The sequence below is a fragment of the Ischnura elegans genome, chromosome 2, assembly GCF_921293095.1.
Source record: "Ischnura elegans chromosome 2, ioIscEleg1.1, whole genome shotgun sequence".
Taxonomy (NCBI): domain Eukaryota; kingdom Metazoa; phylum Arthropoda; class Insecta; order Odonata; family Coenagrionidae; genus Ischnura; species Ischnura elegans.
The window spans coordinates 109,751,815-109,766,133 of NC_060247.1; the positions used below are offsets into that span (position 1 = coordinate 109,751,815).

A 14,319-nucleotide genomic window follows, 5' to 3' on the forward strand; every position below is an offset into this window, starting at 1 on the left:
GAGCCACGCCTTCTGTAGACTCGACATCATTTAAGGGCGTCTTCTACTTATCTGAGAAGGCCGTCTATTTTTCGCTGCTTGGTCAAGAAGTAGAAAACGAATCGAAAAATGGAAATATGAGGGTGTCTTTTTTTCAAACTCTAACGAAATTAGCAGTATTTGATTCATTATCGCTTTAAATGAGGTGAATCGAATATCGAAGATTTTAACGTCGATAGTGATAAAAATTTCTCTTAGAACCCTCATTAAGACGAAAATCACATAGAATTTTAGCCAAGTCTTTATGCAAAAAACAACCACCTCTCATTGTATGAAACCAATGAAGTATGAACTTTTAAAAATTTGCAAATAAAAATGAACATTGTGACGGGAAACTTTTCTGTGAAGAAAATCAAGCAAAAATTAAAAAGTCAATGCCTTTACGTACGAGTAACCAATCTCTAATTTTATGCTTAAGTATAAAAATGCCTCTCTATTGAAGTTTCTAAAATATAACTCATCAATTATTTTCCAATTTTAACGTAAAAGAATTAGAGATAAGGAAAAAAATAAAATAGTGATTGATACTTAGTATGGCGATGGATAAGGAAAACATACGGACTAGGGGTATATGAAATTTACCATGAGTTGAGTGAGTGCCAATGGAGAGCTAACGGTATAATATATATGAATATAATTTCGCATTTCATAAATTTATTATTCACTAAGCGACATTTACTTACCCCTCACAAGTAACACTTTGGTCGACGAAGTCATGCTGGCGGCAAGTGATGCTAACCCCAGTTCAATATCAAAAATATATTCTAATGTCCAAAAAGATGCTGTAATGTGTAATTTTTCACTGAATCAAACTGGCGGTTCAAGTATTCTTCTCAAGGAAAGATACCAAAGTAGTAAGGAGAATTTCCTCCTACTGTTGCCAGCCGATTTCGTGATCTTTGACTGGGATAATGATTTCGGAATAGTTTTTTTTCCGATTAACTTGTCACTTGATGGCCGAAGGTCGATTCTTGAATGGGCAATAAAAATGCATAGGAGGAAAATTTTCCTCTTGGCGACACCGCTTCGACAAACTTACTCGGAGATTATGGGTAGATGAATTGCTACTTTGAGTTAATTCGCTCGTGAACGTTGGCCAAAATATCGATAGGTTATAGTGCCGTAAACGAACGACTATATCTCAACAATAGTTATTTTGGGAGCAGGTTGATATTCTCTTGCCCATAACAATTAGGTCACACCTAAAAACTTGATTAAAAAGTTCTCGCTCCGAATGTTCGACAGCTATATTTTCGTTCAAAATGGTGTTTACTGAGTTGCAAACGAACTTTAGCTTGAAGCCACTCAAATGGCATATTAAAAATATTATTAAATATGCGAGCGGCATGTTTGTTAGTTAAGTATAATCGAATGTAGCTAATAACAGTGAGGACATAGTGTTTATATTGATATTCTTCCTTTTATTGATAACTTCGCGACAAGTAAGTGCCGATTGCTGCCTATTTCGACGAATGTCTTATGCCTCTTTACTATACTAGTTTTTTAGTGCGCCTCATTCCTAACGTATTTTGTTTGCACTCGGCAAATGAAGGAATAAATATTTATGTTTGTTTTTCATTGCAAGTGATATCATGAATTTCTTTCAAATGAAGCTGGAGTATATAGTACCTCATTTCTGGGAATAGGACCCTCTCTGCGCTACGTCATATCCAATGATATTTGAACTTAATCGGTTAGGATTTTTAGATGTAACGTAAGGGACTGGCCTTATTATGAAAAGAGCGAAGTACATGAATGTAGTGGTGGCTGCCAGAATTCTTCTTAAGTACTCCATGGAAGCCTACCCAAATTGGTACAATAATTAAATAATATCTTGTAGGCCGCCCAGCCGAAGGCGTACCCACGATAATAACTAGGGGGGGCAAGCCAAGTTGTGACATTTGAAAAAATAGTTTTATTTTTCTTACATATCTTTTACTAATACATATCATTTTTCGTGGGTTTATAGAAAATTTGTTGAATACCGGGTGTTTATAAATGAATATCGGGGTTTTAACGCATTATAATATTTATTACATTATACTTATAGTTATAAATTATATGTCAAATGAAAGAGCAACTCAAACAGTTTTTTTTTTAGCAACAATGCACATTTGTGTGAAAATTTTCCGCCGCGATCCGCTAGACAGCGGTAGTAGCAAAGATGGCGACTAGTGAACAGAAAGCATTTTGTGCTTTACAGTTTGTTAAGACTGAATCTGTAGTTATTGTGCAACGTGTGTCAGTAATAACTGTTAACGGTAGGGACGTAGTTGTAAGCTTTTCCTTAAAACTTTCCAAGCAGTCGAAACAGGAATTTCTAATTCAGGACTAGCCTTCCGGACTGATTTCTTTGGACTACGAGAGAACGACTCTAACTCGCTCAACAGTCTCTTCGCTAATCCTTGGTCGTGGAACGCACGTTGCACACATTCAGTCTTTGAAAACTGTAAAACACAAAACGCTTTCTCTTCACTAGTTGCCATTTTGCTGCTATCGCTTTCTTGCGGATTGCGGCGGAAACATTTTACTCACATGTATATTGTTGCTAAAAAAAAACAAAACTGTTGGAGTTGCTCTTTTATTTGACATATAATTTATAACTGTAAGTATAATGTCATAAATATTATAAAGCGTAAAACCCCCGGTACTTTCATTTCAATTCAGTACTAATTTTCATTAAAGACTTTTGCGATTTTTGCTTCTGGGGGGGGGGGGGGGGCGGAGGGGGTGGTGGGCAGCTGCCCCCTCTGCCCTTCGCTGGGTACGCCCATACACCCGGCATTGTTCGGTGAGGATAGTACCCAGAGAAAAGGGAATCTTGGAACTTGGAATTCATGGCCACATAGCACGATGTTTAGGTGAAGGTGCAAAGCAGGTGTGATGACGGCATGAAAATATTCATTCCTGTGTTCGGTAAAGAGATCATCGGCCTATAACCCGCTCCATAACATTGATAATTGTGTGTGTATATATGTGCGTATAACAAAAATGTCATGTGAACGCAAACCCCGATAAAAAAGTTTGCACGGAGGGAATGATTAGGAAAATGTAGTATCTTTTGAGTTAAGTTTAACCTTAGAGAGTGTCAAGAGGTGTGCCTATCATACTTTATCGAATGTAAATTTCAAAGAACTGCCAATGATAATGGTCGAGGGAGTGAGCGTACCGTTCTGTAACAGAGTGAAAAATTTGGGGCTGACAACCATGAATCTTTCCGGGAAAGAAAACACGATGAGGATATCTAACAAAATAAATGCAATTCTACATCAATTAAGTGCATTTATAAGAAATACTTCAATATCTTTCCTCATTTCATTTTATCGTCATTAGTTTTCCTGAAAGCCCATAAAGGGATTCATAGGCGCTATAAATGAGAGGGAATAATGTTTCAATGAAATCAAATATTTCCTCAATGACACTAATGACCTTATTTTTTTACCGTCCATCGCAGAAATAATCTTTTCTAATCGCATCTTAGGCAAGGGCAGGATGCTTTTTCCTCATGTGTCGAAATTCCTATAAACATAATAGTTATCGGAATATAGAATCTGGCATATAAAGAACGCCTTTAACTCTTCTGGCAGTCTGAGGTAAAGACAGAGTGGAGGGAATAGATCTCTGCAGCCAAAACACAGGACTAACAGGTGCGTGTATCTTTTCATTGAGAAGCAGTAGTATTTATTGGTAATTGAGTTGTTTTTCGCTTGATCTAGTGGAATTCGAACGTGTTAGTTATAAATAATACATTATTGGTAACTTTCCACCAATGCTTAAATTTCACCTCATGTAAAGTTCCAATAAATTTCGTATTATTACTTTGGGTGTATCACCAGTGATTCATTATTACTGTCACTTTAGGCCTCTGCACGGCACTCTTGATAATATTTACTTGTTCCTCTGGGCACCCAATCATCTGTTGGCAAAGAAAGAGAATATTACGGCTATTGGACAGTAGGCCGGCCCTTATTTTTCAGAATTGAGAAAAGTTATGTTTTCCTAGTCTCAAAATGATCCGAATGAGGCTTATATTCTCGTGTTAAAATTTAGTTACTTTAAAATAACGGCAACCCGTGCCCCAAGGGCCCTAAGTACTGAGGACCCTCAACTGAGTTATTTTGGGCCAAAAAAGTGCTGTCCCTATTTAAAACGTAAAAGTAAAGCCCTTTAGGGCCGATTTTTTTGTTTGTTTTGACCTATCTCTAATCGTTTACGAGATATTGTGCGTCGTAATGTAATCCACACTCCAGGGCGCTACCCCGCACCGCGGCGCAGGTACGGCCCGCACCACTTACTAGAGACTTCCCCTCCACCCCTCCCCTCCGTCAGCAAAGTCTTTGCTCCTATTGGCAAGATTTAGCCTCTGAAGAAATGTGCTTCCGTTAGAAATAATTTAATTGCCATGACAGTATTTCCAATGCGAGTGATCAATTTATTTTCACTCTGTCCATGATTTTCGGTACATATTAACCAAAATAAAATACATTTTCAGTGTATTTCTAATCTTTCATTGACACCCCATATTTGACAATTAAAGTGTCCTTGCGCACGTTGGGGTCGTGTTACGATGAAAATTCACACTCAGTAATTCACTCTTTCTCCTACGTAACTGACTTAAAATCTTGAATTAGTTTCACCCATTTCCCTGCACGATCATTTACCACTTGAAGACCCCGAGTAATTTACAAATCGTTCTTGTAATCAGTATGTTCATCCCATTCTCACGTGGGCACATCAAAGAATGCCATGCATATTTCCAATGTATTAAATAGCTTTGTAGAATTAGTTGTGACAAAATTTGATATAGATACCTAAGTCAGGTCTTTGTGTTTATAGAATGCGTTCTTAGGTGGATCATATTATCCCTCACATGTCCTCGTACAGCGTATCACGTTTTCCTTTTCAATACTAGAAAAGGATCCGTCAATGAAAGACAGGCCTACCAACTCCTCACTCAGGTACCACTAGTGGTTTGAAAACCTCTTTTTTACTGCTTTCGCTAAGTCCAGGTTTACACTTTCGTAATTAACAAGTCTTTTTAGGAACTGCAGGTCACTTTTGCAGCAGATGTAGCACAAGGAGCGGAGAACATCATCTATTTCTTTCTTCTTGAACATATTGAAATATATCCCTCCAATAACTGCATTCCGTGCTCCTCTTTGATTGCGTAAGAATTTTATTTCTTCAGCCCAAGCTCATTTTTCCGAGAGATCAACTGCACATTCCTCCTCGTGTGTCAAAAATTCAATGGCACCGCTCCTTGCAATGTCAAACAAATCATCAAGTTTTGTCACGAAGGATTCTCTTCTCTTCATCTCTACGGTAATTCCCGTTCTCTTCTAATGTCGTCGCACTTTTATCCATTCCTTGTGTACTTTTTCCAACTTTTCAATCGCCTCATTCTCTGTAATATTCGGAATTCTCGTTTTTTCCATGGGTAAACGCATTCATGATGTTTTTTCGCGCACCAAGTCAACTACATTTCGAACCCATTGGGTGATAGAGAAAACACTCAGTACTTCTCTCACTGTAGGTAACTTTGAGCCAAGTATTTCTCCACTTTCTTTTTCTACCAGTTCAATGTCTGAATTTAGTCTTGAATTCATGCCTTTCGTTGTTGGCCTATTCTTAAAACGAACGTCAGGTGTATTCATTGTAAACTAGTTATTTCACTACTTTTCTCCTTAAATCCTGAAGAATTAGCACTCCCTATCCTTTGCACACTATATACAAGAACTATCTCTCCATATTGATCTACATCAGTGAACTGACTGCGTCATTTCTTTTACCTTAAATATTTCTATCTCCTGGAAGCCCTGCTCATTTCTTTAATTCCTTGATAATTCACGAACGCAATTGTATGACATACTCATAATATTGTATACATGAAGAGCACTTTGGAACAAAGCATGCTGGAATGGTGCACGGTCGTATGGTGGCAACAAATTAAGATTTAAGGGGTCGGTACCTAGTACACAAGGCGGCGTTGAAGGGTTAAAATTGACATTGCGGGATTTAACAACATTAATCATGACAAAAGAGGAACAGTCTGATCAAATCCGTACCACTGGCATGTAAATCTTGCCATCAGGAGCAGTCTTTGCCGAGGGAGGGGAGGGGGTGGAGGGGAAGTCTCTAGTAAGTGGTGCGGGCCGTACCTCAGCGGCGCCGCGGTGCGGGGTAGCGCCCTAAAGGGTGGATTACATTACGACGCACAATATCTCGTAAACGATTAGAGATAGGTCAAAACAAACAAAAAAATCGGTCCAAAAGGGCTTTACTTTTACGTTTTACATAGGGACAGCACTTTTTTGGCCCAAAATAACTCAGTTGAGGGTCCTCAGTACTTAGGGCCCTTGGGGCACGGGTTCCCGTTATTTTATAGTAACCAAATTTTAGCACGTGAATATAAGCCACATTTGGATCATTTTGAGACTAGGAAAACATAACTTTTCTCAATTCTGAAAAATAAGGGCCGGCCTATTGGACAGTTGCAGCATCCGCTTGACTACCACAAATGAAATAGAGTGATTGATGCGTGTCCCGTTAACCCGGAATGTTCTCTATTTGCAGAATGGAAAAGAGGGCGTTGCTAGCACTCTGCTTGGCGGTGGTCCTCCTGGCTCGAACGGGGACTGCGGAGTTTCCTGACGGTCAAGGGGACATGGGGATGCCGGTATCTGATGATGACGACTCAGCCTCGCATACTGACGCGCCGATGCGCTTCGGGAGAGGACTAAAGGACGAGCAAGTGGACTTGGGGAGGTCGGCATCTGATGATGACGACTCAGCCTCGCATACTGACGCGCCGATGCGCTTCGGGAGAGGACTAAAGGACGAGCAAGTGGACTTGGGGAGGCCGGCATCTGATGATGACGACTCAGCCTCGCATACTGACGCGCCGATGCGCTTCGGGAGAGGACTAAAGGACGAGCAAGTGGACTTGGGGAGGTCGGCATCTGATGATGACGACTCAGCCTCGCATACTGACGCGCCGATGCGCTTCGGGAGAGGACTAAAGGACGAGCAAGTGGACTTGGGAAGGCCGGCATCTGATGATGACGACTCAGCCTCGTATACTGACGCGCGGATGCGCTTCGGGAGAGGACTGAAGGACGAGCAAGTGGACTTGGGGAGGTCGGCATCTGATGATGACGACTCAGCCTCGCATACTGACGCGCCGATGCGCTTCGGGAGAGGACTAAAGGACGAGCAAGTGGACTTGGGGAGGCCGGCATCTGATGATGACGACTCAGCCTCGCATACTGACGCGCCAATGCGCTTCGGGAGAGGACTAAAGTACGAGCAAGTGGACTTGGGGAGGCCGGCATCTGATGATGACGACTCAGCCTCGCATACTGACGCGCCAATGCGCTTCGGGAGAGGACTAAAGTACGAGCAAGTGGACTTGGGGAGGTCGGCATCTGATGATGACGACTCAGCCTCGCATACTGACGCGCCGATGCGCTTCGGGTGAGGACTCACGTACGAGCAAATGAGAGCTGCCGCTGAGGCGATCGCTCTTCCGACCCCGCCGCCAACTCCATACACCGGACAAGTGGGCATTCCGCTTTAATACTGAGGAACCCGTTTTACAAAACTTACAATCCGTTGAGATACCAAGAGGTACCACGGTTTTTTTCTCTCTCTCTCGCAAATACCGGTTTTCACTCCGTTTCTTTGCAAATATAAGAGGAAAGAAGTTTGGGCTTGTAATACACAGAGGACATATTTCATGAATTCCTGTAAAAATATGGACAATAAACGATTCAAAATGAATAAAAATACAAAATTATTTTGAGAAAACGAGCGTAATTTCTTTTTTTCATCCTTTTCTTTTTTTCATCCCCCTATTTCCGGCAAAGCACGAGTACTGTATAAGTTGCTTCGAAAGAGAATAGGAATTTGGTGGGGGGGGGGGGATCGGGCTGGTGTGGTAGTTAGAGTGTTGACTTCCAACCTCATTGCGTGGAGAACATTTCGAGCGCAACTCTCCGTCCGTCGGATGGGACCAATGCCGACGCTGGGTTTCCCACCACTCTTCCCTCACGGCAAATTAGCTAAACTGTCGGTAGCCTCCTCCAAAATACCATACCAAGGAATTTGGTGAAACAAAATGTAAATAAATCCCGTTGATTTCGGAAACTCATTACAATGGGTTGAAGGGCTCGGTGGTTTGACGTCGAGTAAACCATCCACCAATGTAAGCCCCAAATCTGTCAAAGGAACGCACCTTTGTCCACCCGAGCCCGCCTCGAATACCATATTTTTCACGCAAACACTTGTTTTCTGGCAATTTTTTCTGGTAACCCTGTAAAAGCAGGAGATGGTACATCCATGCAAATAAGTAAGCTTTGCGAAATAAGGGGAAATAACCGAATAAGGGATTGCTAATGAAAAAATACAGAAAGTTTTCGAGGAAACAACTTACTAGTCACTGATTTCACATCTAGCTCTTGCGTAAGTGCACCATATGGCCTTACGCTCTCCAGTGTAAACGATCGTGTTTTAGAAGCACGATTGCTAATGATTAATGGACGTTGTTGATCAAGAAGTGAAGTGTAAAGTGTTAAAAAGGGATGAATGCCAACAAGAAGAGATAAAGTAATGCAGTCAATAAAGAGAAAATCGGCAAAAATTGCGGGAAATACTTGAATCCTTCACCTCTCGTTTTCAAAGCCTGTCATTGGATACAAGTGAAAAAATGGCAATGATCAGTGAAATCATTGTAATTGTATCTGATTTGATTTATTTGCTTCTTTTACCTTGCCCAGATGAGGCCACAATCCGGCCCCCTCTTCCTCTGGGCCAGGGCTTACTTTACAAGGTTATCAATACGGAAATAAAGGAATACAGGCATTTGTAAAACATTAATGTGACGGTAGATAAATTTACATTATAATGTAGTTAGGCCACGTTATATTTTTGTCAGCTGTCGGATCATCCTCGTCATTGACCAGTCGCGTCCGTCGCATCTCTTGTCATCCGACAGGGTGCTAAATGAGCCGACGAAGGTACATATAAATGATACTGCCTTAGCGAGAACCTATAGATTGGGAGCAGAAATTTGTTTCCCCCCGTGTCGCGTGTTCCAAGTATATACTGTATATCACCAAGCAGAGACATGCTGTTGTGGATCAAGGATGGAGTACGGTGCTTGAAATTTTCCACCCGGTTTGCAGCACTGCGGGTGTTCGACGCTCCTTGATTTTCGCCACCCTTCACGAGCTTAAAGGGGAGTCTGTGTCTTATAAAAAGTGTATAACACGGTCTGATGGTTAAACCATTGTTTCAGAAATCAAAGAGAAGTGACCTCGAATATCTTTCTACATACTAGACGATCTTTGACAGGGGGGCTACCTGTGGACGTCTGATTCTAAATAAATATTTTGCGTGATTATAAACAATTTTCGTACTCTTAGCAATCGACTATTATTGAATGACGTCCCAGATCACGTGGCTCGTGCTATCTTTCCCTGACCTCTCCGTATCTGGGATGATCCCTGCTTGCCCGATGCCGACGTTGGAGCTTGTTAGGATGTAGTTTATTACGATTGAATCTATCAACATCAAACGTAGAACTAAGGAAGAAGGAGATTGATCTATTCATAAAATTTATTTAATTTTACTATAGTTAAAACTTCCATTTTCTTGGGAAAATTATGCATTTCAAAGTTACAATGTTATCCTTAGATTTTAATCACAGCGCGGCCACTTTGATTGCTCTGTTTATATAAGCGCTTAGATTGTGAGTTTGGAGACCGTGAAAACAGCAAAAAAAAAAGCTATCAGTAAAACTCATCATCGAATCCAAATGAAGAAAATAGCATTTCTGGGAGTGAAGCGCCGTTTGAGTAGTTGCTATTATATCTATTCAGCTAAGTTCGATATCCCTGTCCTAAAATGTGAACATATGTACCTGCATCGAGTATAAATACCGCGGAAGTGGTCACTTGTCTACGTGAGCAACTGATTTCCAGCCATACACCTATTGTAGGTGTCTACAAGGTTATTCCGGCCGTTTTCCCAGCCTTCAATAGTTTTTACATATTTTGTTACATAAATAATCGTCGGAAGGTCATTTTTTATAGAAAAAAAGAGATTTGGAAGAATCACGAAAAATCGAGGAAATCGGCGATTGAGAATTGTGGAATAAAAATTACCCTTCAGTAAGATTAATAAATGATTTTGGCTGACTTTGCGTTAATTTATATTTCTAAGGAACCTTTATTACCTTCCAACGGATATTTATTATTTATATTCGTCACCATGTTTGTAAATTTATAAATAAGGTTAATTCCATCACATTTCCTTGGATATTTTTTTATCAAGCAAGTATTCATAACAAGGCTAGTTAGTCCTTAGGAAGTTAGTCCTCTCCGATGTTACACCGGATCAGAATCTCAACGTTGACCAATGTTACGTTATATTTATTTTTTGGCAAAATGGTCAGACGAACTATTCTGTTTTTCCTGAAGACTTTTGCTGAACGAGCGGGCCATACGTTTATTTTTGAGAGCTCATTCTGGCCGTGTGGCTGTTTGCAAGTCAGAAAATGCCTTTTATTTCGAAGAGGCGTTCGTGTAGTACCTTTTATGTTTGTGAAAGCTCATCCCCCAACAAACACGCTGAACGGTGAACACTAGCCGGCCATTTGATTTTCAAGCTCAGTGTTTTATCCTCTCTACACGTATGTCAAATGTAATGGGTCATAACGATTCCCTCTTATCTCCCTCCACTCAACTTCTGGGAAAGAGCCTTAACTACTAGAAGACGAGGTTCGATCAATTTAGTTCCGTTCCCCGGAGTAAAGTTTCTTCCTTCGTCGAAACTGAACTCCTTGGTGATTTAAATGTCGTGCGGGAAGAAAACTAAACCTAGACCTCGTATTTTCGTTTCCTTCCATGTCGAAACGAAACATTTTCGATTCATTTCACTTTCCATCTCTGCTTGAATACCGTCGCTGCCCTCCCATAAACGTAAAACGCAACCTAAAACCGTTTAATGCTGAATTAAGAGCGGAGCCGGAATTTTTTATTATTACTGTCTTTAAACCAACAACATTTGATTTTATTCTTGGATCAATTACTCCAACAATCCAAAAACGAAACGTTAACTATGGGCAGTGCATAACTCAAGAGGAAGGACTCTTGATGACATTAAAGCAAGGTTATTTATGCTATAAGTTCTCTCAACAACTAGAAAATACCACATTTTTCGCCTGTCCCTATAACTGCACTGCACTGCGGCGATCCCCGCGCATGCGCAGAACGAATTGTCTGAAGACTTCCGTCCGACTGGCGAAAATCGACAAGGCCCTGTTTTTAAGCCGCAGTTAATGTTGAAATTTTGGTCGTATTTCCTACTTTACAACGGCTCGCGGACTAAACGGGGCACGAATATTACCATAGAGGATCCTCAAGTCCGCCTCGTAATGTGTTATCGCCTACCGCTCACTTAAATGGGTTTACAGAAGTCGCCACTCGCGTTGCTGACGGACAAATAGGGTGGTTTCCTATAATTTTTTATTGCCTAAATCGAAAGATTATTACTCCTGGAGTACGTATTTCACGCATTTAGATTTTTAAACGACGATATCTATTTTTCGCGATTAAATGAAAAGTGAAAATTTTCAAGGGCGCGAAAACGCGACGGGTAAGTATGAATGCCGGGAAAACTCCGTGTGACGTCGTTCTGGTTCCCGACGCCGCAAGTGAGGTGACCTTGGGGCGAGGCTTTGAGCACCGATACGACGCAGGAAGCTAGCAGGTAGCTGAGTACCCTGCTAGCTGGCAGCGCTTGGCTTAAATAAGGATTATTACTACCTTATCAAACGAAGAAAACTTTCCAACCTTAGCCAGTTTTAATTAGTGATTATTAATACATGTTTCCCTGGGCTCTGTGCCTAATGCATGGATTGGTAATCTCAGACGATGCAAAACTCCTATCTACTCGTATAGAAACTAGGTCCTTTTGACGTCACGTGGAGTGGCATCGCATGGGCGCCAATCTGGCCTTTTTCAAATGAGGATAAAAATTGACCATTGCCATTCGTCTAAACCGGTATTTCTAAAACCATATAATTTGTTTATTATGAATACACTAATGGTGGGTAACAAATCGCAATCAACGCCTTTCGCTTTCTTTGATGAAGGAAACTACCCTATTCATGGGGACTGCATCAAGGAGGTTGTATATATACTGGAGCGGGCACCACTGGTTTCGGACGTGAGGGGAAGTGTGGCCGGAATGGGGGTGCTTGGGTAGGACAAGTCATGCCCACTTTGACCAAAACATTGACAATCTCATAAGGGTCAATGCTTACTATGCGTTGACGTTTTTGGCCATAGCTCGTTAATATTATACATTAAAATAAACTATGGAATGCACAATGTAAACCTTCTTTTCTTTCTTCATTGATAGACTTCGCGAAGTTATGACTCGAGCATCTTTTCCCAGGGATATATTACCTATTATCAATCACCACGGTTACGTTATAAAACTAGCTTAGGTGAAAATGAAATTTTACGAGTGCAAAATAGTCATTTCCCTGCACTTATATTGGTACCTATTTAATTTATTATAGGCAACAGGGGAGCAGCTAAGAATTAGGGCTGGAGGGAATTTTAGGTGCACTAATACCGGGGTGTGTAGTTTGTGGTAGATGGAATACCCACCAGGATAAGCGGTATGTGCGAGAGTAATAAATTGCGGAATTTTAAGATAAACGGTTCAAAGTGGTGAGTTTTTCTGAGAGATATTTTATTAACCCTTACACTATTCTACTAGTAATATCAATCCAATTAAGTAAAATGGATTAAACTTATAAATTTCTCTGAACTCTGGGGGGGTGGGTTTATCCCCCAAAACCCCCCTCTCGCTGCGCCACTGATAGGCAATGGCAATCCAAAAATTACTGTACAAAAGTATATTTTCAAGGACCCCCACCAGTAAAGTGGCTAACCGACACAGAGTTTATACAGTAATAGAAATATCGCTGATGATGGGAAAAACCCAATGACAATCACCGGCGAAATACTAATGATTGTGGTAGCATTTTTCAATTGATGTAGCTTATTTTTAGAACAAAATTTAGCCACCTCAAAATATCAATCGGATACCAAGTCCATAAAATTGTCAAACCAAGATGGCGGAACTTTGACCACGCCAAAAACTCGGAAACAGCACCTCCAAATATTTATAACCTCCTTTGAATGCATAGAGGAGGCCCAATTCCATCCGACGGAAGGCTAATTTCTGTCGCCTTTTCGGCCGCATTTTAATAGCTTTTCAAAAATGTCTGCGGCGCGGTCATGAGAGCAATGCGATCCAATTTTATTCCAATATTTTTCAGTATAATGTTTGTCATTGCGAGGAATAGCATTTAAAAGTAATGAATTCGATAGATAGCATCATCACCTGTATTAATTTAGCTTAATACTCTTAATTGCACTATATTTATCCTTGAAAATCGGATAAAATTTGCCGTCAGCTAGACACTCGTGTAGCTAAAGAATTTTGTGAGCTAGGCGAATGTTGTGAGCGCATTTAAATGCGTAGTGGGATACTACACATTTAGAGGCAGACTCGAGGATCCTCTTTTGTAATATTCCTGTGTTGGCCATTGCGCCTGCCAGGAGCTCACTTTACTATACTCTCCTTGTTCTTACCACTCCCATACATTTCACCTCCCCTATTTTGAGCACGTAATGGACGAAAGTTATTGCGAAAACCGTGGGGACAACCCATTTGAAGTACTCACATCAGTCACACGTTTGCATTCGAGGAATTGTTCGCTTGGTGTGAATTCTGGGATCAATTTGCCCGTTAGCGACACGAGTAGTGACATTTGTAAGCTCATTTAAATGCGCGGTGGGTGACTACACATTTAGAGGCCGACTTGAGGATCCTCTTTTGTAATATTCGTGGACAAATTGATCCGAGTTTCACGGGGAAATAAGGTATAATTAGGGGTGTCAACCGAAAGTTACAATAATAATGATGTTATTTATCAAATTCATAACCCCTTATTTGCCATCCTTCCCATTTGCAAACACCTTGCTGAAAAATATTGGAAAAAAAGTGGATCACATTGCACACATCATCGTGCTGTGGACATTTTTGAAAGTCGATTAAAATGCTACCGAAGTGGCAACAGAGATCAGTCTTATATGGGATGGAATTTAGCCTCCTCTATGAAGTTCCCTTGAGCCGGGGTTGAAAGTTTTCACCTCGGCCATTACTTTGGTATTTTGGAAGTTAATCGCGTGTTCCGAGGCT

At 40.9% G+C, this 14,319-nt stretch overlaps 2 protein-coding genes across 4 annotated transcripts in view; one reads left to right on the forward strand and one right to left on the reverse strand.

Annotated features, from left to right (window-relative positions):
• LOC124154353 overlaps positions 1–14,319 on the reverse strand; it is a 61,813-nt gene that overhangs the window by 42,908 nt on the left and 4,586 nt on the right. The window contains exon 1 of one of the 3 annotated variants that reach the window (XM_046528031.1): positions 723–955. The exons of 1 other annotated variant lie outside the window; for it this stretch is intronic. In XM_046528031.1, the coding sequence (XP_046383987.1) occupies positions 723–756 (34 nt within the window). In that variant the 5' untranslated portion in view covers positions 757–955. Of the gene's footprint in view, positions 1–722; positions 956–14,319 lie in introns of those variants that run through there. One more of the 3 variants, XM_046528029.1, reaches the window with a different exon arrangement.
• LOC124154352 (FMRFamide-related neuropeptides-like) lies at positions 3,580–7,845 on the forward strand. The gene is made up of 2 exons (XM_046528027.1): positions 3,580–3,686; positions 6,613–7,845. The coding sequence occupies exon 2, from the start codon at positions 6,614–6,616 to the stop codon at positions 7,514–7,516; it is 903 nt and encodes a 300-aa protein (XP_046383983.1). The 5' UTR covers positions 3,580–3,686; position 6,613; the 3' UTR covers positions 7,517–7,845.